General features: G+C 37.6%; 1 protein-coding gene across 3 annotated transcripts in view; it reads right to left on the reverse strand.

The window, feature by feature from the left end:
• The window catches only part of ADK (adenosine kinase), a 266,568-nt gene that overhangs the window by 5,706 nt on the left and 234,177 nt on the right, over window positions 1–26,685 (reverse strand). For all 3 annotated transcript variants that reach the window (XM_021549097.3, XM_021549088.3, XM_021549106.3), the window contains exon 10: window positions 12,526–12,612. In XM_021549097.3, coding sequence (XP_021404772.1) covers window positions 12,526–12,612 — 87 coding nt within the window. The remainder of the gene's footprint in view (window positions 1–12,525; window positions 12,613–26,685) is intronic.

The following is a 26,685-nucleotide window of genomic DNA, read 5'->3' on the forward strand; positions in this document are numbered from 1 at the left end:
AATTTCACTGAAATCAGTGATTTCTTTGGAAGTTTTATTTCCTGATTATTAGTGGCAATTCTGAATGAACACTTAGAACTAGTGCAGTTGGGCAGGAATGTAGGAGTTCAATAGTGGAGATTTAAAACAGTTCTGGTCTGCTCTAGTAATGGTTTAACAACACTTAAAAACAGCTCATATTGAAGCCAAATGTTTCATTTCAAATTGTACACTTGACAATTAATTTTAATGACTGTTAATTACTAATGCTGGCTGAAAATCCATTTATAGCCTCCGACACCCTGCTCCCCCACTACTTGTCTTTCTGCAGTTTCTCTCACACTTCCAACCTTTATAAAATGCCCACGGCAAAATTAATTTTTTTTTTATGCAAGAGAAAAAAGCTGAAAAAATCCAATTATCAAATGCATCAATTATAAACAACTACAGGATGACCCTGAGTCAGAGTCCTTCAAAACATTTTTGCTATGTGATGTTCTCAGACAATTCTGCTTCCAGATGAACCCTGAAGTATACAATCTATGCTAGCCAGGCCATTCACCATCAAAATTGTCCCAGCCACAAAAAGAATCCTGACCAGCTTAGCTGACTCCTCTTTTTTGAATTTAAAATTTCTACAGCCTAATTTGTGAACTGCACTTTTAAAACTGGTGTTATTCCACCATGGGGACAGTTGCAAGCACCTTTTCACACTCTTGTTCATATACAGAATTTATCACAGTTGCTGGGACACTCATCTATTTTTATGTGATCCCACTAGATTTCCAGGCCAGGAGTGTGGGAAGATGCAGTTTTCAAGAAACATTACCCAGTCAATACCTTGTAGCTGATATGATTGGGGCTTTTTTTGAGGTCTTTTAGCACTGTTGGAGCGGGGTAATGCTGTAGCATGAGCCTGGTCAGTAGTTATCAGGTGTTTGGCAATGCTGCTGCCAAGAGGCAACCAGCCACCCTAGATTTTGTAAAAGATGTTGGCATCAGTCGATTCTACAATATAGTCACTGAATGACCGTACGTCAACATGCTGAGGTTTCTCCTTTTTCAATTTAGTGGCAGATGGTGGATATTACAGCCAAGAACTGTGGTAAGCCAGGGGCCCTGCCCATTGCTATCAAACCAAATGTTGGCTATTCTAAATGGAAACGTTTTTGATTAAGGGTGGGATTTGGCTTCTGTTTTCATGTCTTTTGGCACTGTGGTCTGACACATCAGACTTACAGTATATAAGACAAATTAAATGTAAGCATCTTCAAACACTCTATATTTCTTCCAACCCTTAAGCACTTAAGCACTTTCTCTCTCAAAATTTTCTGTAAAAATGATGCCATACATGCTTACATATGTTATTAACTAAAAATGTATAGAAACATGTCTTTTTCTCTCCTTTAAAATGAAATGTCTCTGTGCTTATACAGAACTGTAGTGCCAGGCTAATTACAATTGAGAGAAAAAAGGTCACCAAACCCTTCCGTAAAAATGGTCATTTAAGATGTATATCTAACAAGTGGCAACCTTGAAATCTCTCACTGGAAAGAACATTAGAAAATCCTTCCTGACTATACCACTGGAGGAAAGTTTTAATAAAAACTAATTAAACTACAAAAATCTCAAGTGGCTAACTGATTTTAGGGGCTAAATTTCTGGCAATTCTAATTATCCTCTTGTGGCTTCACTTAGTGTTTCACAACCATGACAGATGACAATGAAAAACTGCAGTTAAATTCATCCTCCCTGACACCGTGCTAAGCACTAGCTTCTCCCTCTCCAAGTAAAATCAATACCATGTTTGAGTAAACACGTTTACAGCTTTATTAGGATGTCTTGCTTGTTCTGTAACAGCGACTTGAAGCTGTGGTAGCAAATCGACTCAACTCAGTTAAACCTAGAGAGCTGAGTAAGAGGCTCATCGATAAGGTTGTTATATAAATAAACTGCAGGAGACCAGAAAGCTGGAACAAACAGCTTGGTAAATGTCAATATTTTTACTTCCAGAGAATGACAAAACCATGAGATCACGATGTTTCAGAAGTGTATATTTACTTTATTTATAAAATGGTCACGTGCTGAAAGCATTTCACTGCCTTTGTACAAGAAACTTCTTATTTTATAATCAGCAGCATGAATACTAAACCAAGCACATTTTAAGAAATGCTGTGATATTGGTATCACTATGCTTATCCCTCTTGTTTTCTTCTTATTTATGGGTACATTTTCAATGCATTGAATTTCTGTAAGGATCACTCAGATGGGTGTACATATTTCTCAGTCTGAGGTTATACAGTCATTTATGGACACATGCAAATAATACAACTTTGCATTTACTAGACAACTATGAATAAGTGAAAGGCGTGTTTTCAGTTTAGCAGCCTTTTCCTGGAATGGAGAGGAGGTGTTGAATACACAAAATAAAAAAAGAACACAGTCTCTGAAGCTTCTAAAGCATTACATGTGGAAAATGTTAATGAAAGACTTCTGCAGAAATGTGACAATAAAAAAACCCCAAAAAACTAAAACTTCATCACATCCCCATTATTCCATTAGGAATCAGTTACTCAAGGCTGAATAATTTCATTGCATTGCACATGATTGCCACTGTTTGGCTGTACTGGGCCAGCTCCCTGCAGCCCAGAGAACGAGGTGCCATCATAGTTCCCAGGGCCTGTATGTGCTCAGGCCCACCAGAGACCTCTGCTAAGGAAAATCAGCAGCCTCGTTTCTCTGGTGCTTTCATTCAGGTAGGAATGGTGTATGCAGCTCTGTGGTGTTTGTTCCTGGAGGCTGTGCCATGGATTGAGAAAACAGACCCTGAGGTGAAGCCTACTTAGATTGATGTGAGATTTTCTATCACTGCCTGTGCCTTGACTACATTCCAAGAGAGAATAGCTCAAAGCTAGAGCTTTGTTATATTTGGTTATAAATATAAGAAGTATTTTATACTCTGACATCCTTCCACATTAATCAACCTCGGTGCACTCTATTTACAACCTGTTGCATATCACTTCTATTAAATTCCCCAGTGCATCTTACCGTCCAAGAAAAGAACCGTTTTGGTCTATAATATGCTCCAAGAATAATGTGATAGAGGAAAATGTTAACAAAGTTATAACTTCTCATGGTTTGGTCCTCTTTTTCATTTTTAAGTCCAGCTGATGAGCTTTGGGAAATTTCCTTTAGGATCAGAATCAGGTTGCCTTAGGCTTGTCTCCGGCAGCCTCCAAGGGAAACATTTGATTAAAAACAACTCTCCAAGCTTACAAGGAGTATCCACAAGGCACTGTATGTGCCAAACCAGAAACAGGTATTTTCATTGCAAGTATCTTCTCTATTTGAAAAAAATACTTTCCAGGCTGATATTTATCTTTGTTTTTCCTAAAAGCATTTCCTAGAAGTGTTCTTCAAAATCTAAAATTCTTAGCAATTTTTGAGACAGAAGAGTGAAATAAGCTTTCTTTTATTAGTGCCCGTGGAAAGTTTCTGAGCCTCAAACCACATCTGTTGTATTGACACTAAATGGTGCTGATCATTACATCTACTGCTTGAAATAAAAGAGAACTGCACTAATTTACTATAGATACAATGAAGTTCTGAGGATAATAAAATTGCGTAATATGTTCTATCCTCTACTCAGTTTTTAACATATATTCAAGTGCAAAAAAGATTGCAGAATGTAACTTCATAGTCAAGATTCATATGCATGAATCTCAGGAGAGTTTTATTTGCAGGTGTGCTTCCACAGAGCCAAGCCAGCAGTATGTAAAGAGAATCAAAAGGCAACACCCAGTGCAGCGGGAATACGGGAGCTAGGCAGCCTGTGAATTTCCTGACTTTTGGGGGCTGAAAGAGCCTACCCTAGCATTATATTCATAATGCTCCTATTTTAATACAGTGACACTTACTATCTTTTGCCTCTTTGAATATCTGTTGCAGCTCTGGATTGACAGCAAAAATTTACTGATCACCCATAACAGTAATGTCCCTTTCCGCTGGGTCACAGATCAACCTACAAGCACTGCTACTACCACTGCTTTTAACCAGGACCACGTTTTTTTCTTCCAATTCCTTTTTTACTGCAATCTTGCCATCTTCCCACTTCAAGTATGAGCCCATTGCAGCGTGGGGGAAGTGAACAAATTCTGGGAGACTTTACCATGCTGTTATATAACAGAGAAGCTGTGAGTGAGACAGGACCCAGCTTGTGAACGTCACGGCCTGAGAAGTGTCCTTATGGTCATTGTGTCCATGTCCTTAGCACCCACCGAGGCATGTTAGATGTCAAACAGACAATCTATTTCAGTGTATGTTTGTATTTCATTGTGTGGTGCTTCATCTCCTGCAAATATAGCATCAGCTTAATCTGACACATCATTTCTTAGAGGACTATATCCTGCTCTGATTCCCAGGGGAATGTTCTTGATGATCCAATCTGACGAGTGCCTCTGTCTCTATTCAGAATACATCAAAACAACACAAAAATATTGCCAAGAGTCTGCAAGCAAGGTAATAGTAACTCATTAAAGTAATTTCTAACCTTCCACATGAACATTTTCTTTATCATTATATGATTTTCTAACACATGACACATTAACATAAAATGAAATGTTATGAGGGTAGGCATAGTAGGCATGACAAAGTATTTTAAACGGTGATGACTTGCTTTGAGGCGTTAAGTCAATTTGTAATTGTCCCATAGCTATTACAGCAAAAAATGGAACTTTGTAATTGGTTTTGAAAATCTATTTTTAACAGAGTAGGTTTGTTTCTTAAAGTGTACACAACCTATTTGACGTTTATTTTTCACAAAACCTGTACAGAATGTCACAGAATTTATGGTGAGGTAAATTAGGCCTTTTAAAAGCCAATTTTGCAAAATATTAATCCTCTTTCTGTGTACTGAGGCTCCCTTAACACTGACAGTGTCGCTGACAGGAAGAGAGACACAGAGGCTAAAGGAATCAGGTCCTGCTTCAGTCTAATTAGAAACTTCTGAGGGTTTTTTAATGCCATACACTGATCCTTTTAAGTGGATCTTGTGCTATTACATGTTATTTAAGAAATGACAGCAAGTATACTATGTTTTGCCTTACTTTTATTCTACTATGTCTTTTTCTAGATTGCCTTTAAATGGAACAGGTGAAAATGTGAATTACTATATTTACATTATTGTATTATAAGAATACATATGTAATGAAATTAGGAGGAACAGTTAGAGACCAAGAGAAGGGTAGCAATTAAAACAATGAAAACAGCTATACTTGGACAACACATGCAAACAGGTTTATGTATAATATCAGCACAGAAGAGGGTATTGTTTCCAAAGAAATAATTTTGAATGGAAATTGGTAAACAAAGAAGTAGGGAATTAAAAAAAAAAAATCCCATGTTTTTTTCTGAGTGATATCTATTTTTATGGTTTTGTTTAAATAGCTGCAATTCAAACTGTGGCAAATTTTGAAAATGAGCCAATACTAATGTTGAAATTACTAGCAACTGCCTACACTATTGATCAGAATAATGATGTGCCTCTAGCTGAGACTGAGAAAAAATCAACTGGAAACATATAATCTGGTCATTTTCTAGTTTGCAGAAGGTCAGTTACAGAGATAACATGGTCATCTAATAGCCTGGGTTTATGTGGGATGTGTATCTGACAGAGCTCCGAATGCCATCAGAACACAGGGGTGGTAAGTCATGGACATGTTGACAGGTTATCCCTTAGCAAGGAAAGATTGATGCCCTCTCTGCAGCTCAGCTATTATACTCCTGTATGCTGTTTATAAACCAGGAGCAGTAAAGACAGGCAAAATGGGCTGTCAGTCAGTGCTGATGACACTAAGTAAGTATTTTTATTTCAAAGCTTCCTACCTCACCCACCATGATCTCAGTAACAACAGGATTGCTCAGAGGCAATTAGCCACCAGTGTTGTACAGATGAAAACTAAGAGAGTGCTGCTTTCTGTTATAACAGTTACCTTTACTTCAAAGAAAAGCCAGAATGATTCAAAGTACTATCCCCTCTCCCTTTGCCAGTGAACATCAATTTTGTAGCAAATATCAGCCATTACAAGTTACATGCACACACATATTTAATTGATATCACCAAAAATATCCCTTGCTCACAGCTGGCAAGTAGTTCTGCATCTCAGAGCTCCAGTGTTATCAGAAGGGAGTACTTTACAGCAGTCACATTTTGTCCACTGTATTTCCCTCCATTAAGTGGGATTAAAAAATGATGGCAACTTCCCAAGGTATTTTACACAAGTATAAAACCTTATAAAAATTAAAAACTGCTATAAATGGATGAAATAGCTTCTCATATCACGCTTCTGCTGTTCAGTAAAGAACTGTTCCTAGCTCCTTGTGCTCCTAGTTCAACAAATCTAGAATGTTCTAGGGACAGTGAATACTGGAGGGAGAGCAGCTCTTATAGCACAGATTTATACAGAGAGGAAAATATTCATTTTTAGTGTAAACAAATTCTTCCCCAGTCTTCAAGAGCCATAAAAATCCATTAAGTAGCTTTCTTTTTAATATAGTCACAAGCTTACTGGTAATTTAGTGTTCTGAAAAAAACATTAAAATCTGTCTCTGCTTAAGGCATTATCAGTTCTTTTTGCATGTTCAGCCCTCCTGAAATAGCCATATAGGAACTATTCATAAGAGCTTTTTTCATTTCTCACATGTTCACATGCCTCTATCCCCACAATGCTTCCACAAGAAATACATAAGGGACTTATTAGACAGTCATAAGTACAGTCCCCCTTTGCCGTAGAACAGCTTTATTGCAAGAAGATGGAATTCTCACTCTTTGAGCTTCATTTTTTAATTTGGTCAGCTCCTACTCTGGAGCCACCAACATTGCCCTCTGAAGATGACTGAGTCTGGATTTCCAGAGGAGCAGGAACTGGCACCTGAGAACTTAATACTGATAGGATTAAAATTCCTAGGACCATAACACAATTTAGGTGGGATGGGACCTCTTTAGGTCACTTGCTCCAGCCTCTGGCTTAAGGCAGGGTCAACTCAGATGATGTCAAATCCCATCAAGATGATTTTAATATTTTAAAAAACACTGAAGTCTTTCCATAAATGATGGGTGCTACAGAGCAACAGCATAAAAATGATTATATTGGTTTCAATTATGTTTCCATTTTTATCAGTATTACACTTGTTTAAATCCACCAGCTCCAGCCAAGGTATTCCAAAGCAAATCTAGCGTGTTCAGAAAATAGAAGCAGTCCCTTATTAAAAGAGGTTTCTAAATTGACCACTTAATAGTAGAGGAGTAATGATGACCAATTATTCTGTGCACTCTGTATTCTTTCTGAACCTGTATTTTTATTTCTTGTACTGTGGTTTTATAGATACACATACATGTACATGCATAATATAGTAAAAGAATGTTTCACATGAAATATAGTATTTTGATAGTTTAGAAGTATATAAAATATTACTTAGTTCTGAAATTAAAGCTGGATGCCAATCTATCAAAAATCATTTGCATTTACCTCATGAACAGAGGCTAAAATTTGAACAGTGTGAGAACCTTTAGGCAAACTCCTACAAGTCCAAGGTCTTTATTTAATTTGTAGAGACATTTAGATTAAGATGGAAAAATAATGCTTGAAATTAACCTCTCTATTAAAGATGAGGAAATAGCTTTACTGAGACAGTTTGGCTCAAACAGAATCAGAAAGAGGGAAGTATCTTCAGTAAACCCTGTGGTCCCTAAAGAGGAGATAAGGATGCCATAAGGCCCACTCACACAAGGACACATAAAAGAGGATGACTCCTCTTTTGCTGCTCTCCCTATCTCTATCAGAGTAGTTGTCTGATAGCTGAGACAGGAGTTGACCATCTCATAAGGCTCATGCTGGGCTTCACAAGAAAGAGAAAGAGAGAGAACTGCTTATTCTGGAAGAACATGCACCAAAAAATTGTGACTGTAGCTTTCAAACTCTAGCTGGCAGCTTTATGAGATTCCCCAGCACATGAAAGCTGCCAGTGCCATTTTTAAATTGACAGCTGGTTTGAGCCATTGACCTCCCCTTTGATCCTGACAGAGGCAAATTGCTATCAGCTCCTATCTGGCACCGTACAATGCTTAATGAAGAGCTCCTTCTACCCTGGGATTCCCTTTCCTTGAGAATGGTGTAACATCTTTATAGCATGCTGATAAGCAATGCACACTTGCTGTGATCGTTCTGTCACTGCCTTATCGTGCTACTTGAAAATGATTTGTGGTTCCATTTCATACTCTAGTACTTTTCATGTAGTATATGACTAAATCATAGCAGATTATTAAGTCAATATATTTATATTGATGGAACCTGAAGAAACATTGATTTTACACCTTCTCCTATTCATTTGCTATGAACTCTGTACTCAGTTCCAGTGACTAGACAGATTCTAGGGGAGAGATTTTGCAGGGAACGATGGCAGCAACTATCAGAACAGATGCTTATTGTTTTCATTAGTTACGGTGGCAATGACAAAGGGGAGTTCAAACAGAAGGCAAGCCTACTCTGGCTTAAGAGAGCAGGATGGCATAAAGGAAAGCATACGATGGTCAAACTGTCCACATTTATTGCCATTAAGTACACTTTGATTATCATTACTGCAAGGTTCAAACTGGGGCTGACTAGTAATAAATAAATGTTAATTTAATGAGCTCCCCAAACTCTACAAACTAAGGCTGTAATTCCATTAAGAGAACTCTTGTGGAACAAGCCATGTCAGCAAAGCTGACTTAAAGTGATTTTTCAATGCCATAAGAATCTGGAAGTGGAACTGAAGCTTTAAATTATGGGTATTTCAGGGATTTATAACCTATGGTTACATCTATGGTTATATCTATGGTTAAAACTATGGTACTCCTGAAACCCACAAGAGGTACTGAGATGCTACAAAGCAAACCATTATTGCTTAAACTTGTAAAAGGTAGCAGTGTTGCTGGTAACCAATAAAAGCAGAACTGTGTTAGTGTTGTTTAGAGAGGTGATTTTAGCATAAAGATACCTGCAGCAATTTTAAAACCCAGTTTTTTATTCATGCACTGCCCTAGCCTGAGTGGCAGATGACTTGATGCCTGCAGTAAGAGGCAAGAAATTCAGAGATATTCCTGGTGCCAACTTAATAAAACCACATTTTAACTGAAGAATGTGGTTTATTTCTTGCTGCTAGCTGTTGGGTGAGCTAGTTCTCCTTGGAGGCTGGCAGCTTCAGAAATGCTGAACTCATGAATCAACTCCCAAAGTTACAAGCGCCCAGAAACTGTGTGTCTTTAAACTTTGTCTTGACTTTAAGGTCTCAAGAGCTTCAGTAGTTAGACTGGTTCTAGCAAAAAAAAAAACCCACAGTTTTCTTTTTTTTCAACTTTTACATGGAGAAACATATGAGGGGTGATTTGCCAAATTGGCATAATTATTGAGAAGGAATTTCCCTATGATCTATGAGTTATACCTCTGGAAGAGAGCGCCTCTGTAAAAAACCTTTCAAAATATGATAGAGTCTAACAAACCTGACCTCCTAATGCAAAATAAATCTTGTGTGATGGGGTTAGTTCTCATTATATCCCTTGTACCCCTCTCAGCCAAGACAGCTGCTCCAGAAAACCACTGTTCAGTCATGTTAATATACTGGTTCCAGAGAAGTATGGGAAACTTTGCCATGGGAGTCTTGTTATCTGCTGTTTGAATAAAAGAACTAGATTTCCAGGAGGGGATATTGTTACCCTGAGCAAATTTTTTTTAGTTAAGGGATTGATTTTGAAGCATTTTATTACAAGGACACAGAAATGAAAACATTACATGCACTGTTGCCTAGGTAGTAACAACTGATAAAAACCTCAATCAAAGAAAGAAGCAGAAAAGCACTGAAGAGAATGTAACTTTCCTGTTGTAAAAATTCTCAGGACAGTGACACTGCAGCTGGCTCAGTGCTAGACCCAATGCTAGGAGATATGTATGCTGAGCAGTATTACTTACACTACTGCACAGGATTTGCTGTTAAGGAGACATTCAAGAACTTCTCCAAATGTGTTCCACATACACACTTGGAAAACACACGACAAGTGTGCCACAGATAAAATACAGGTATTTCCCCCAAATGAAACACAGACCAAATCAAAGCCTATCCACTCCAATATCCTATTTCCCACATATGGGAAGGAAAATTAAGTGACCCCTTGAAGAAGGAGACTGCAGTACACATAAGACTAGAATCAGCTGTGTATCTAGACTGCTATGAGTCCCAATTCTCCCATTTGGACTAAACTCAGGAAAATCTGTTTTCTGAGGAGAATAAATGACCAATTTATTATTTATGGAGTGCCAGAGGAGAACTGAGATATCCCAGAAGCCAGTAGAAGAACTGTGGCTAGGTATTCTAAAGCTCACGTTGCTTTGTGTCGCAGGAGAGAGAAGCATGGTGCAACAAGAGGCTGAGCTCACACACTGATGCTCAGGTAAGTGCCTAACTGCAAGGACAGCTCAGACAGATCTGCCATGGCTGAGGTGACTTCCTTACAGAGGGAAAACCAGCTGTGGTCCTTTCCCTGACAGTGAGGGAGAACTGTACAATGCACTGGACTGCATTGCACTTGTGCCCCAATGAAAAAGCCTCTGATGCCTCAGATGTTTGTGGGACAACTGAAGATAATACACATCCATAAGCTGTGATACAGAACTTTTGTTAAGATTAACCCAGATATACAGGATCTTGCTGTGTCTTAACACTTTGAATGATGAAGGAGAGTTAATATTTTAGAATATGTTTCTTCATCCCTATCTTCCACAGCTGAGTATTGTCAACATCATTTTTCCCCTTTGAGAAAGGAATCTCAGAACTGATCCAAGACCAGCCTGACAGGATATGCCCCAACTCCTTACACTGCTGGTGGAAGGCAGTAGCTTGGAATAGAGACTGATCTGGTTTATATCAGCCTTTCCATTCAGGATATTCTGATTAAAGTCAATGTTTTAGCTCTTCCACAGAAAACCAGCAGCTATGGCTGTACCAGGGAAAAGGATGTAATTTAAAGAGGAAGACTTTTGAGAGTTCTATTTTTTAATTTGATCTACTATATTATAAAACAGTTTTTAAAGCCCTGATTATTTAGTTGCAATATTTGACCTGCAGCTAACCTAGGAAAGAAAAAAATTAGGATTATTAAAACTAAAGTCCCGATTTCCAAGAGGCCTAAAACTGAAGAATGGAAAATAAATACAACCTGAGATAAACATGGCAGACACATTAAATCAAAATAGGCAAGATCTATTCTCTCTTCTCCCCTCCCTCCCCCAAGAACAGCAGCTTTCTGGCACAGCTGATACACAGAGCAAATGTATACAAAGACAAGCACTTGAAGATGTTCTTATTTATGTTATAGTCACTGTTACCTACTGGTTCAAATTTAGTCTCGTTTGTGATTTAGGAACAATAGAGAGTGACAAGCATGCCCTAAAAGGTGTATGAATAATAAGACCTAATGTGTTTCCCTCTATTTCTGTCCTTTTTGATTCATGAAAGCACTGAAGTAATGAGTAAAAACATTTATATTCTCAGACAGATTTAAGTATATACTGAATATTCATCTTTGGTTTAAATGCTGTATTAAGTAAGGATGGAATTACTCACATGCTTAAGATTAAACTTATGTTGAATATTTTCTTGAAGTGGGACACAATTCTGACCCTTTAATTTGGTAACATGCTGCTTGCTATCCCCTTCATAGTTACAAGACCGAATCCTGCAATTCTATTTATAAAGTCTTTTTCGTAATATTTCCAGTAAATTAGTGACTAATGAAGCTCCTCACAGCTACTACAGACTGGATATTAGAGCCTTCAGGATGCAATAGTGCATCACAGAACTACATGGATGAAGGTTACAATGAATGACAGAAATCTTGGATTAGATTGAGTTTTGGCTTATATAGAATAATTTTTTTAAACAGGCACAGACATAACATCCTCTTTTTTCCTTAGAGCTTACGCCAAAAAAAATAGTAAGTTTGCAAATGGATATTAAGCAATGCCAGATATTTTCAGGGTTTGTTTTAACAAATTAACCCTTTGCGTTCTTTTCTGATGTCCAAATAATTGTATCGGAAGCAGATGTTCTACCAAAATTTACATGATCAGAGACATTATGCTCACTTATTAACATACTGTTTAATATTCACTACAACCTGTTTTAAAGAACAACAATGTGTTAACATTTAAGCCAGGAGGGATTTCTGTACACTATATAGTACTTGATGCAGCTTGTTTATGCAACAGTCTGACAGATACAATTAATCTCATGAAAACGACCAGAGTACAGCATAATGGCATATTATTTTTGAAGTAATAGAACACACTTTCCCTTTGGAAGTCAGAACTTAATTAAATCATATAACTTCAGGTTGCAGAGAAAAGCTGTAAAAGAATGAAGTTTCTTCTGAAGGACAGCTGAATGAAAAAAACAGATTTTATATAGAGAGAATAATAAGATAATCTCCAAACAAGAGAAGGAAATAAGAAATACCTCCAACAAATGCATCTCCAGCTCCATTGGTATCAACAATTTCACTCTGATCACTCACCAACACAGGGAAAGTAGTCACTTCATTTTCTGTAGAGAAAGGGAAGAATAAAACATGAGTTACTTGGGAATCTGACTTTGAAATGCACAACAAACAGGGAAAATCAAAACAATTCAAAACTATGACCTTTAGCATGATAATTTGAGTAAAAATAGATTTGGTTTATAATTCTGTCTTATTTACTTCGTAGGAATATGGGAACACATTCAAACAAGCCATAAGTTGTGGGCATTTACATGATTTAATTCCAGCCTCATTTATTTCCTCTACCTCCTAATACTAATGACAAGAGAAAAAGAGTAAGGAAAAGAGTAAAAGAAAAAAAGTAAATCAGAAGGAACAACATAAAACACCTGGGCATATGGACAAAACTGAGAAAAACCCATCCTGCCAAAAACAGTGCTTTCTACTAGTTGCAGGAAGGTGAGATAGCCTCTAGAATGGCCAGTACAAGCCTCCAAAAGAACAACAGAACCTGCTGCATTGTTAAAACCAAAATAGATGTGAATTAACTGAAACAAAGCTGTGAAATAAAAAGCAAAAACAACTGTAAATCAAAGTGCTTTTAAATTATACCATTAAAAGAATCCATATATGTAAGAAGCCCTGGAACTTGCCATCTGACTAGATTTGGTTTCAAGATTTCAATGATTTCACTCTCTTCCTTAGTATTTATTTTAAAAACCCCAACTATTTCCTTCAGCTCCCTGCCCTCTACTGGCACTCATTAAATGTATTGCAATAGGTGGATACTCAGCATCTTCACCTCCAATTCACTGCCACACCACAGTTCAGCATAATTACACCACTTAGGTATGATAACTTTAGAGTTCCAGGGTTATAAATTTAATATATGCCACTAATTAATCAGCTATGGCTTTCCAGGTGGTAATGTCATAATGACGTGATAAAAATATAATTACCACCTTGTCACAATACCTTGTTAAAGTGTAAATTACCCCTGTAACAGAGCCAATGGAAGTTCTGCCTCTGGTAGTCAGTATGCATTAAACTGTCTCAGAGCAAACAGATTGTTCTTTGGCAGACAGCAGGAATTACAAAAAGGGGAGGGGGAAGAAAAGCCTGTCAACCAGTGAAAAGAAAAACCATCAGAGCTGTTTTCTTTTAATTTTTGGTAAAAATAGAAATAAAATGGAAAACAGAGGTTCCAGTAGCTCAAACCTGGAGATGAGTAATTTCTTCAATGTCCAGCAACAGAGCAGATCATAAAAATCACTCTTAGACTGACATACACAGTAGCAAACAAGGAAACCCGGTTTGGAAGGCATAGAAAGAATTCACAGTCTCAAATCAGGCAAGTCTGTGTATGCTGCAGAGGTACCAGAAGGATCCTGGTTTCTGTGAAATGCAGTGTATCAGCTCTACTGCTCTTCACCATCTGCTACTAAGTGAACCAGGCAGATATAATGATGCTGCCTCCAGAGGGAACTGTTGGCTGGCCCACCAGGAGGGGAGGGGAGCATTAGCAACAACCATCCATGAGAGGCAAAGGAAAAAGGGTAATGAAAAACATAAGATGAATATTCCAATTAAAGAACAGGTTTCAGTCAGTTCTCAGGGCATCCTACTCTCTACTCTGTTAAGAAAGCTATTTAGAAACGTGCTTCAATGCTGTGTTGTGCTCTTAAGATAAGTCTTCAAGAGCAATGTTTTTTAGTAATTTTAACAGCATTAATTTGAATTGGAAATCATGAAAGAGAGGTCTTACATTAAACTCTGCCAGACAAGCAGAGTGTATTCATCCATTTCACAAGAAGGTATATTGATTTGCTCTAGATAATACTAAAACAATGAACAATGTGCTAAGTCTGTTGAAGACACATTGTAATAAACTAACCTGCTCCTTTCCCAAGTGTGCATGGGCACACACAGATGTTCCACGTTAAATGCACAGCAGACAATTGCATATGCATACAAATGTCTGTGTTTGGGCACAGAAAGTGAATAATGCACACTGTATTTTGAAAGCTGTAAATGGGGTATGGCATCAAATAAGATTCTATTCAAGCAAACTAGCACAAATGAAAGTTCTCATCATCATATTTGTCCTTTCTTTTCCTCTGTCTTGACTCTCCCTCAGCTCCCTCTATTATGTGCAGATAAATATTGCACTAGAGCTCCTATTCTATTTTTTCTGTAGTATATATAATTGTAAGTAACTGAATTAGTCTAAAACCCCAAATACATTGGGAAAGTCTTCTGGTGTACAATTATTTTTTTCGTCACAGTTTTCCATGTCTACCTGGGTAATACATTTTCTTTCTGCAACTTCCTATGTATTTTCAAGTAGAGCAATAATTTCATATTTTGAAATACTGAAGTTTAAGAAAGAGCCAGCATGGCTTCGGAGCACATACTGAATTACAAAATATTACCATGCACATATCCTATAGGCAAATCATCTTTCTTTAACCTTAGGAGAACTTTGAGTATAGTAGAGTCAACTAAACTACAGCTGACAATAATATATACTTGAAGATCAATAAAAGAACACCAAGGTTTGGGTTTTTTTTTTCCTTTCCTTTACAATAAATCAAGTAAGTTACAATTAAAGCTGCCATTAAACTACATTGCTATTTCTGTGTAATAGCACCAAAAGAGCTAATTTCTCTTACTGATCTGTGTTTTGTAGCAACTAAACACAACAAGATGAATCATGATGAAGCAGAAGTCTCCATTCTGAGTATGCTTTTTTTGTGAATTTAATATTGCTTTAACTTCATTTTTGATCCATTATTTTATAAAACTCCCAAATCCATCATAGCAAACATTGAGACACCTTGGCTAAGTGCACCAGTCAGCAGTAGCCTTGCTTTTCAAAGTCAGTTCTGATTTCATTCATCATTCTGAGAGCTTATGAAATAAAGAATAATTACATAAGTGTTTTGAAGTCCAAGTGTTGCTGCTCTGGGCATAAAATCCAGTGTTCTATTTTTATGTAACAAATATCTTCTATGATACAACATATTCCACTTGGATATAATTTCCTGGAAGCCCAGAATTGTGAGTGCAAATTGCAACAAGGTGTCTACAATCAGGGAAATTTTAGAAAATAAGCATTCATGAAATCTAAAATTGTGGGGATTTGATTCAACTTTCAGTGACTTTATGTTTGTCAGGAACTCAACTCTTTCAAAATGACACAGAAATAATCAAACCAAGATATTAATTACTTCATAGGCTGAAGACAAGGTAAGGTCACAGGTAAGTCAGAAGGATACAGCTCATTGGTAAATTTAGTAATTGTTAATCTCTCACATTACATATCTAAAGAGGTGAAATCTCTATTTATTTTCCTAGGCAAAAATGCATGCTAGCATATCCGGTTTAACATATTGCTGTAGGTAAAACAGTTTGGGGAGATAATAATTGGACAGCAATAGTAACTGAAAAAAACCCAGTTCTTTCTGTTCTAATACTCTTAAGCTACCAAATGAATACATGCCTATTTCACAATGTTAGCAGAAACTCAAACTCCAATGATAGGTGCAAATACTACAGGTCTGTCTCTAAACCAAATTAGAATCACAGACTACATGTCTACTCTTAGTACAGTAATAAACACCAGCAAGCAATCGTTACATCCAATTAGGCTGAGTACTTTCCTTAACTGGGTCATTTACCAGTCTCTCTTGCTCTTAAAAGTAGATTAAATGTGTAAACTTACATTTAATTACCTGTAACAGAACTCTTATGGGCAACATGTTGGAGTGTCCTTAATTTTGTTTTAAAATAAAATGAAAGGAAGAAGGTACACCTAAAATATATACAAAAAAGGTGTAGCTATTTCCTCAAATAATCTTTTGATCCATGGGTTGGTAGTGGTAGTACAGATGCTTACAAGATGGAGCTCCTTTTGTGAGCTTTAACTTGTAAAATAAAGGAACAACTGGGAAACAGAATTCTGTACCGTCTCCTCCCCACCTCCACCCTCTCTAACTTTCTTTAGATCAGGGGCCAAAACAAAAAAAAAAAAGATAAAAAGAAAAGAAATAAAAAGAGACAGGAAGAACTTAACAGAACATAGAAACCTGAACTCAAAACCTATAAATGTCTCTGGGCAGCTGTAAGGTAAGAAATAATGAGAAAAGTATTTGAAACCAGGCCGTATTGCTTAGGATGATTTTTAGCTCTCACCTGTCTCCAGAAGGTAAACCCCAAAAGGCTACAGGCTCTAAGTCTCTGTATCTTCTTCAGCACATCAATACATATTCAAAACCCCTCAGTACAGCAATACTTTCTCCTGTTTTGCTCGACAGTAAAATAATGCTGCTGCTCTCCTTCACACAGTGACAGCGCACTTGCTAATGCACAGCAAAGAGATGCTGCGGCTCCCCCACCCTACCAACACCCCACTGGCCAAAGGCAGGAGGCCCCGTGGGGCAGGGCATGAGCCCCAGCTGGGAATCCTCGCTCGCAGTGGTGACTGCTCCGAACCCAGCACGGCTGGTGCAGCCCGTCCCTTCCAAGCAAACAGAACAACATCCTGCATTTGCAGGCTGGGACTGCCAGCAGCCACTTGTGGATGCCGCTCTGGCACTCCTGGCACTTTCTGGCTGCTGTTGAGCTGGCTTTGTTTTGCACATCAACACTTCCTCCCTGCCTGTGCACTGCAGGCCTGGTGCTGCAGCTGTGCAGGGCTTGCCAGAAAATGAGGGAATCTCTTCATGCCATTCAATGGAGTTACAGCACGACGAGCAAGATTCAAGCCAGCCACAGGCTTTGGGAACTTTCTATCTAGCATTTTAATAGTACATAACAAATGATGCTGTATTCTACTGAATTCTATATGCACCCAAAGAATCTTTATAACTACTAATGTAGAAGTTGCTATAATAAACAAATAACCCTAAACAAGTTACAGAGGAATTGTCATTTATAATACTTTAGTATGTCTGTGGTATGATACAAGTAATACAAATATTAATTGATTTCCATAATAAAAACCCCAATTAATGGGTCTCTTTAGCAGTGGATCTAGAATTCTCCTTGCAGTTTGCTAAGCAAAAGTGTTGATCAGGATGCAAAGTGCTGTTCCTCAGAGACAGCTAGCTCATTTTCAGTAGAAACAGAAAGAGTATGATGCCAAAGACTTTGAATCTCCTGTGGTTCTAGTCATAGTCCCATAGATACCCGTAGGGGAAATGACAGTGTGCAGACTCCATCTTCCTCTGTCCTAAGGAGGTAAATGAGACTTGTCTTCCCCTTATAGCTCTCCTCAGACATACAAATTGTACCATTATCTGGTCAAGAGCATTTTGATTCAGAAGTGATATTTGTAGTCTCTCACTGAAGTGTGATTCATAGGATTAGAGTTAATAGGGGAAAGAAGGTTCATCTGAATCAACCTGTACACTCATACACATCAACCATTAGCAATGATGGAAAATTAAACACTGTTTTTGCACAAGCATGTATCCTCTGAACCTACACCCGATTCTGTCTTCAGTCCTGTTAATTCAACACCACTCCTTTAAATAACTCTTGATTTATATCAGCACAAGATTGGACTCAGAACTCTGTGTATAGTTACAACAATTGTAAGAAATGTAATAGCATGACTAATGGCTCATGAACATCTTCTATAGGCAAAATTTGTTTTGTTTATTTTATTGAAAGTGTGGGGCACAATTAAATGTCATTATTTTCTATATCATCACTGCCAGTGCCAAGAGCTGAATCTCTACTTTATTTCTCGTATTAAATAATTTTTAGCACAAGTAAACAGAACACTTTGCTTAAAAGATGGAGAAACAAGAGGTCAACAGAAAATACTAGTTCTGCTTGAGTTTGTTGCTAATAAAACATTTTTTTAAAAAAATATATATGTGCAGATATATATATATATGGAAAACCGCCCTAAAGAACAAGCTGCTGAATTTTTCTGGCATGTGTCACAATGTTTAAGGTTTAGAATGGCAATGAACTCTGTTGAAAAAGCCTTATGAGCACACAAGAGTATTGCCATTTGCCCGCCAGGCACTGATTTCAGAGGCGGCTGAAACTGCGCCCGCTGAGCGGCCAGGCCTGCACGGCCCTGGCTCGGCATGGCTGCTGCAGACACAGGGACTGCTCAGAGCTCCGGCCTCTGCCCCACTCCTGCCCGGGCTCACAGGGCCTGAGGACTCGGGAAAGGCAACGGGTTACAATAAACAAAGCCCATAATTTGTACAATCCTGAGCACAGGGTGACACAAAACCGTATCTGGCCCAGGATATTAACAAAAGTATCTCTCCCTGCACTGTAAATCCTACATGCATTGCTTTGGGCACTATACATCTTATTTCATCCTCACATGTAAAAAACCAAGCCACGCTCTTCCACCATGAGTTTTTGAGCTGTGTATAGGGATTAGAAATACAAGCAGATCTATTTCTATTTGTAAATAGGTAGCCAAGACTTGTGAACACACACAGATGATGTCAATGTCCGGTGTGAGGAATACATCACAAAGGTGTGGCTGGGTTACAGGGACACGTGTTTTGCTCACACACACTCCTCAGCCTTCTGAAACGTGGCTATGAGGACTGTGCAAAAACAAAACATCTCTCAGCTCAGAAACCAGACCGTGTGTGCATTCACTGACCAACACACCAACAGGAAACACGTATGCTTGCACTTCACTTTGTGGTATTCTACAGATGTAGTTTAAACAACTGCACAGCTAGGCCACCAAAACACTGTCCTATGGGAGAATCTTCTGACAAGTATCAACCTAAAAATCATGTCAATGCAATTCCTGCTCAAAAGCTTATCAGGGCATTGGCTAAAGCAAAACGAAACCAAACAGAGAGAGAGGAAAAGACATTATAATTTGATTTTGAGAAGGACAAAAACAGTATTCTGCCTCACATTTTTCATACATTAAGCATATTGCCCTAGCGGGGTAAACACACCTGTCAAAACTTGCAAGCTTTCTTAGCTATACCTCAGTTTCAGAGTGGTGAACACAGAAATCACATCATTTAAATAAATGCCATGTTACATGACAGTTTTTTTTATGCTACACGATAATCTGAGAAGCATGGGTTGTCAGTGGAGGCAGAAATGGGCCCAAGGCACTTCCATTTCACTTGAGCATCAGTAAGACTGAAAAGAGAAGGAGTGAGCATTAGGTCACTACAGAGCAGCTCTGAAGGAGATTTTTCTTCTGGGAGAATTTATATTTAGTTTCATAAATAAAATCAGTCCTTTGGAATGAGAGAGACAGCCTTCCCTAGATATAGTACTAAAAATAAGTTAATGTATATATCTGCTTCTTCTTGAAAAAAAAAAAATTGTTACTAGCTGAACATTGATGAGGTAGCTGTACCACAGAAATTCTACAGCACTGCTGTTAAAAATTCAAATTACATGTAGAAATTTCAATTTTTCACCCTTTTATCTCAGAGCTCAGCTCTGGAATTTTACAATTTTTTTTCTTCTCATTCTGTATTTGTAAGCTCCATGTTTCCTTTAATTAAGATCTCCCAAGACTACTTGCTCATTTTTGAAGAATAAAACATGCTTACTAAATGAATTTTATCAGACTTTAGCAGGTTTTAAATCTATTTAGAAGGTATCACTGCACTGGAGGCCAAAATTTGTTCTAATGTCAATGAGAAAATATCCTACTCTTAAAATGCCAGTTGAAACAGAGAAATTCTCCTGTTTTTAATGGAATCCCTTAAGGGTTGTACCAGTCTAAGATAAAAATCTTTCCGAAAATAAGGGAGCTTATTTTTCCCCTATATTAGTTGCAGATAATTTTTTTAGATAATTAAATACCCTAAACTGTGATCTCTGTAGTATCATGTTACTGGTTTAAAAGTATCACCTAACCACTGACATAAGCAGGATGGTAAATCTATCACCTTTTAAAAATAACATCATGCACATTTTGATGTAAATTATGCACCCCTGAATTTTTTCAATTATTGACTTCACAGCGGATTAAATTCATTTCCACACAGCTTTGACAAAGAGTTTCTGGCAAGAGCTCTGGGATCATATGTTTGTGTATGAAGGCCTTTAAAGCATTGCAGTCCCATATGTGCACCCATCAAGGTAACCCAACAGGTTTACAGGCCATGCACTGTTATTTAATGCAAACCCCAATGCTTTAAAGTCAGGCTGCTTGACAAAACCAAAATAACCTAATAGAAAAATCAAAATTGTCCAGCCTCTCTGCAGAGTATTGTCAGACTTCTATCGCTGCCTGTCACTCCTGGTTACTTTTCCTTAAAGTATTATTTCTGTTTTAAATTTGTTGAATAATTCAAATTTAAGTGATTCCAAAGTAATACCCAAAATGACACACATATCGTTTTAGAAGCAATAAAACATTTTAAGATTACTCAAATTTCAGTTGGTGCATACATGTGAGTTCAACTCATTTTCTCTGTAATATGTATTATTCTTGCGTTGTCAAGATGACCACCAAGATATGTTTTAGAAGTAAAAAAAATCCTGCTCTGAAGAGTTTCCAATCTGAAAAGCAAGGTTGGTTAGCAAGTAAATAGATGTGTATAAGCAAAATATGGACACTCTGCTGATACAATAAAGTTATAAAAACTTATGAAGAAAGGTAAGAAGCAGATACTGCTTTAAAAACTGCAGAGATATGCAGGAAAAAAGTTCTGGCTAACCTACAGAGTGAGATAATTTGAACTGCAACTCAAAAATGTGGAAAAAAATTGGAAAATACTTGTTATTTGTTCCTTTTAGAAGCATTTCAATAGAAAACATATACTTAATGGCTATTTAGACAGTTTCACTTCTTTTTTTTGCCATCTTTTCCTAGAGGTAATAAAACCAGATTTAAAAAGGAAAGATGTTAACATTTTTTAAGAAAAACTTGCCTTTTTCTGTGATAACAAAATTAATGCCTGTAATTCTCAACTTGCCAAATTCATCCTTTTACCAAGCTTCTACTCATCTTTGTCTAATCACTTTTCCTCTTTGCCCACATCCTTCACCATCACCTGTTGATTCTTGTTGATTAAAGGAATGGCTGAAGTGTCTACTGCTGACCAGGAGGCTAATTGTAGCCAGTGATCCTAGCACAATTTGGAATTTTATGCTTCATTCTTTTTCCACATAAATACAAATCTGATCTGCTCGCTGCTACTCAGTGGCAACAGCCGGGAGCAGACAGTGCCAGCAATGAATAAACTTGCTTGGAAGCAGACTAATGTTTGGAGCAGGATTTTCTGCTGAATGCACTTGCCACACTCAGCTTTTGAGCCTGTATTGATTTATTCATCCAGTCTCTTACTTCCTTTCTGTTTTAATTCTTAAATACCTGTGCATTTGCACATAAAACGGAGGGAGTGGTGCTCTCCTCCTGCAGCCCTGAGCTTTCTGAGCTCTGGTTCCCAGGGAGTGCAGCAGTGCCCCCAGCACAGAGAGGGGCTGTCCCTCCCCACCAGTGGATCTGACTCCAGCAAAGGGTGTGCTTCAAGCCTATCCTAGTCCTAGAGTTTGCCTTGGCCTTAGAGAGCCAAACCTCCTTTCTCTTTTTTATCAACTTCTAACATACTTTATTTTTTGTATACGTTTCCCTCAGCTACTTGAGATCACAGCTTCACATACTCTCATCTTCTAAAGCAGTGCAGTGTCTCCTCCAGAAGCCAGCACACAACACATATCCAGTACAGACATCTAATATGCTTTACTTCATCCTTTCAAACATCTGTTTTGACTGCACACACACAAGACCATTTTATGTTTTCTGTATGTTACTTTTCACAACAAAACAACTGTGCCTTGATTTTTGAAATGTTCAAGCCTACACAAGCAGGAAATCAAAACCAATTCTTAGTTATTTTATAATATTTGGTTTTAGCCAAGTATAAAAATGTCAGTGCAAAAGGCAGATACTTATATTTCATGATGTGCCAGAAATTAAAAGAAAATTGCATTTTTAGCATTCCACTAACAAAAGTGTTTTACTGCTCAGAAAAGGATATTCATATTTTTGTAGCAATTTATAGCAGACAATAGGTATTGTAACCTAATCCATTGCAATTGTGTAATTTTTGACCAAACTGCTGTTGATAAGTAACACAAGTATTACGTTATTAAATTTTTACAATTAGGTGACTAAGAAAGCTGTTTATTGCCTTCCGTTATACCCTCTGTTAATAAGATCGTTGTTGCAGATGTTCATGTGTGCTGCATTGATGTTTAATGGTGCATGATGCTCTAGGTGGTTCCCATAACCTTGCTTTGTCTACTATGAGCTGACTCAATTGATATGATAATAGAGAAAAGAGGTCTGAAACAAGCTGGGCTGTACTGGCACAATTTGCATAACCTTTAAATTTGCCATCACTTGATAGCCAACTGCTTCTAAAAATTCTTATTCAGTTGTCAGTGACGACATTGTACCGTACAAACAGCATTCTGCAATTGGACAGGTGCGGAGGGAAGAGAGGGCATGCACAGTTTACTGCACTGTTATAGTCTATCAAGAAATGTACTTATTATCAAATTTATAAAGCCAACAATTTGGAGTACAGTTCTGCAGTTCCACTTTTGATCAATTGCTATTAGACGCAACGCATGGCCTGGCATCTTTTCAGGTTCACAGTACAGTATCACAGCATCACATTATAAGGGGCATAAATATTTGGTTTCATAGACTCCTCTCTGATTTAGTTTTGACTGCTAATCACTGGGGCAGGCAGAAGCATCAGGACTGATTAGGAGAGCAGTGAGGGGCACAGGGTAGTGAACTAAAGCAAACAAAATCAGTGTATGCAGCCTCCCAAACTTTAAATCTGATGCCAGACTACTCTGTGTATTCTTTTTGAACAAACAGTAGTGTTATATCACTGAGTAGGTATAGCCAAACATAACAATATAAAACCAGTCCACTTTTGCCCTATTCCCTAAATCTGCTGTCTGTATATACTCTATGCCAGGTCTGTTTACTTTACTGTCTTTATTATTCACAACAATGAAAACAGTTATGGTGAAAATAAGACAAGAGTCTGCTTTCATTCACATGGGATCAACTACATAACTACAGAAACATTATTTTAGGCATCCAAAGGTTTATATCTTAACTGCCACTTCACAGTCTGTAATGTGCTCAGGTGTGTCAAGGTCAGGTCATTGGCATGAGACTGACATGCACAGCCTATGTTTCACATCTGGCATTTAAATAATTTCCACTTTGCATTATCTCTAAAACCTACTGTGGAAATCACTGAGCCAAACTGGTAATAAAATCTCACAATTTCACTTTAGACAATTAACCATTTCAAAGCATTCCAATTAGCCTCCCACATGCCCTCAAAGTTCATTCTAGACATTTTGTCATCTTACACAAATAAATTCCAAGTCCCCAAAGTCAGGCAAAGCAGGACCCACTCAAATCCCCTTTGTCTGCTTTTTCCACTATCAAGGATCTCTGCTCTGTCCCTCCTGGAGCTAAAGATTTGTCTTCCATTCAGCCATCTACTTCCCACAACTTTCATTGTCTGAAATTGGATGCTACAGCAGAGAAACTTCTAATCAAATGGTCAGTTCCTGCAGTTAATTTTCATCCAGGGACACCATACATACCCACATTTTACTCTCCTTCCAGTCTGTGCAATTATTCTATAGAGACTATTTTAGCAGGTGAAGATTAGAGGCTTGAAAACATAAGTTCCATCATTTATGGCAAAAGCATGACACAGATAGCTACAATTTAAACTTTTCTACAATGTTCATTCAGTTGTAATCACAAGATGGGAAATAAAATCTCCAGATTAAAGATGATGGGCTACCAGAGTCTGTAGGGCACCCTCTGAGTACAGACTCTGCTGTTCAAACTCCTCTGTGATGATTTGTTATGAAGTGAACTGCTGCCTAGTAAAAACAGGCTAACACTGCCAAAATAATGGAAAAAATATCTCCTACAGCAGATAATCTGCCTAGGTGCCCATGGTCAAAGGGTGCAGTTCTTTGTGCCCCTCACTTCTACCACACAAAGACCTCCAGGTAAAATGTGCTATCAAATCTTTCAGATCACATGAAGTTTGCTTTTTCTATAACCTCTAGGTAAACTACAAAATTGAATTACAGATTCCAGACAAGGTATAACACACAAAAACCCACATGAATCAGTATAACCGATTAATATTCATTAATGTTTTAAGTTCTCCATGACCATAATCAATAGCCAATGAAGTTAATGAGATCTTTCCATTGATTTCAAAAGACACAGGGTTGAGCCTCAGAGACAGCAACATCACATTCTCTCAAGCACTCCAGCTGATAACATACACTTTGATAATTTGCCTCTTCCCACCAAGAATTTCAGGAATAAACAAGAGATGCTATCTTATTTCAAAGAGCAATATACCATGATAAAGGTCCATATGGAGCATTTAGAATCTTTAACTGAAGAGCAGGCAATGCCACAGTAGTTACCCATGTTGTTAATGCCAGTATGAGATCCATAAATAAGATCTGTTATTTATTTAAGGAAACACAAAAAAGGCCTGAATGTGTCATCCTCCCAAAAGGCTGAGATTTTGTTTTGCTTTAACTTTGCTCCCTGGAAAGCAGTGATTCTAACTCTTATGTCTTCTAACATATGTAAGCCCATCCAATATATTTAAACATTGATAAGTAGAGTTTTTAGTTCAAACTGGCCTTGACCTTGGGCAGTGTGACATTATCTGAAAATCATTAATGGTCTGAAACGAAAGGAAAAGCTCATTAATAAAAGCAAAACCATACAAAAGTACAAAGGCGAAACAAAAAACTAACAATGCCAAAACAACAAAAAAAGGAAGTTTTATTAAAACTATTGATCTTGACCTAGGGCACTACAGACATTGATCTTCCCACATCTCCACAGGAAAAAAACAACTTAAGCCAACAAATTATTGATCTATTAAGAAACCTGCTGAACAAGCCATACATTTAAGTTCTTACAATGAAAAAAAATAATCACACCAAATTAGGATACTGAGAAAATCTATTTCTGAAAAATTGTTGGTAAAAATTACTATTGGATTAATTTCATAAAACAGACCTGTTCGTATGATTCAACCCTATAATGTTGGGAAGTTAGAAATGTATGCAGTGTAAACCTTTAAACACAGGTTTCAGATTTAAACTCATTAAAGCACATGTTTTTAAGGAGAAGTGGCAGGTGTCCAATACTGAATATTGCAGGAACATCAAATGACTGCACAGAAAAGGACAATGGTGAAATTGCAAGTTGAACATTCTGGTCCCCCACTCACAAAGACTAAGCAGACCTGCAAAAAGATGCAGTGTAGGGTGGCTCAGGGTGCCAGAATTATGGATCAAACACAGAACAAGTAAATAGAATATGAAAAGAGTCTGGAAAAAGACTAATGCAGGGGAGGTAAGCAAGAGTTCTTCAAAATCAAAAGTAAAAAGACATTGTACATGAAATTATTATGGACTGGCCAAGCAATACAAGCAGTTGGAGGCAGACAGGAACACTCAAGTGTCTGAATCCAAACAAATAAGAGGATGTATTTCTGTACATAACACAGTCTCTGTGACACTCCTTATCATAAGACATGTATAATAGAATCCCATTCTGGCCTATTCAGCACAAAGACAACATCTCTAGCTCACAAATCTCCAAGAAACATTTTGCTAGAGTGTAACATGGAACTATTACTCCAGATTTGCTTTGGTTTTACCCTCTCTCCCAAGTTCCCATTGCTGGACACTTGCAAACATCATGTTAGAGACAGATCTTTGATCTGCCTCAGTCTTGCTTCTATTGTTTCACTCTGTATTGCTATGCCAATATCATATAATTTCCACTACCTAAGCAGTGGATTTACCTATTAATAATTATGTCTCCAAGAATCCTTCTTAGAATTACAGTATAAAAACTGAATTCCTAACTCTGTGTATCTGTATCTGAGTAACAAGTACAAAAATTCTTCCTTGAAAGAATAAATACAGCCTAGTTCTGAGGAATGGAGTAGGGCCCATATTTATTGTCATTTAACAAACATGCATTTTTCCACAGCCTAAAGGGGTAATTTTTCCTCAGAATTGTAGAATGTAAACTCACTGTAGCACCTGAAAATGCAGCTAGATTTGATACTCCT

This window comes from Lonchura striata, chromosome 6 (genome assembly GCF_050655825.1).
Source record: "Lonchura striata isolate lonStrDom1 chromosome 6, ASM5065582v1, whole genome shotgun sequence".
NCBI classification, from domain to species: domain Eukaryota; kingdom Metazoa; phylum Chordata; class Aves; order Passeriformes; family Estrildidae; genus Lonchura; species Lonchura striata.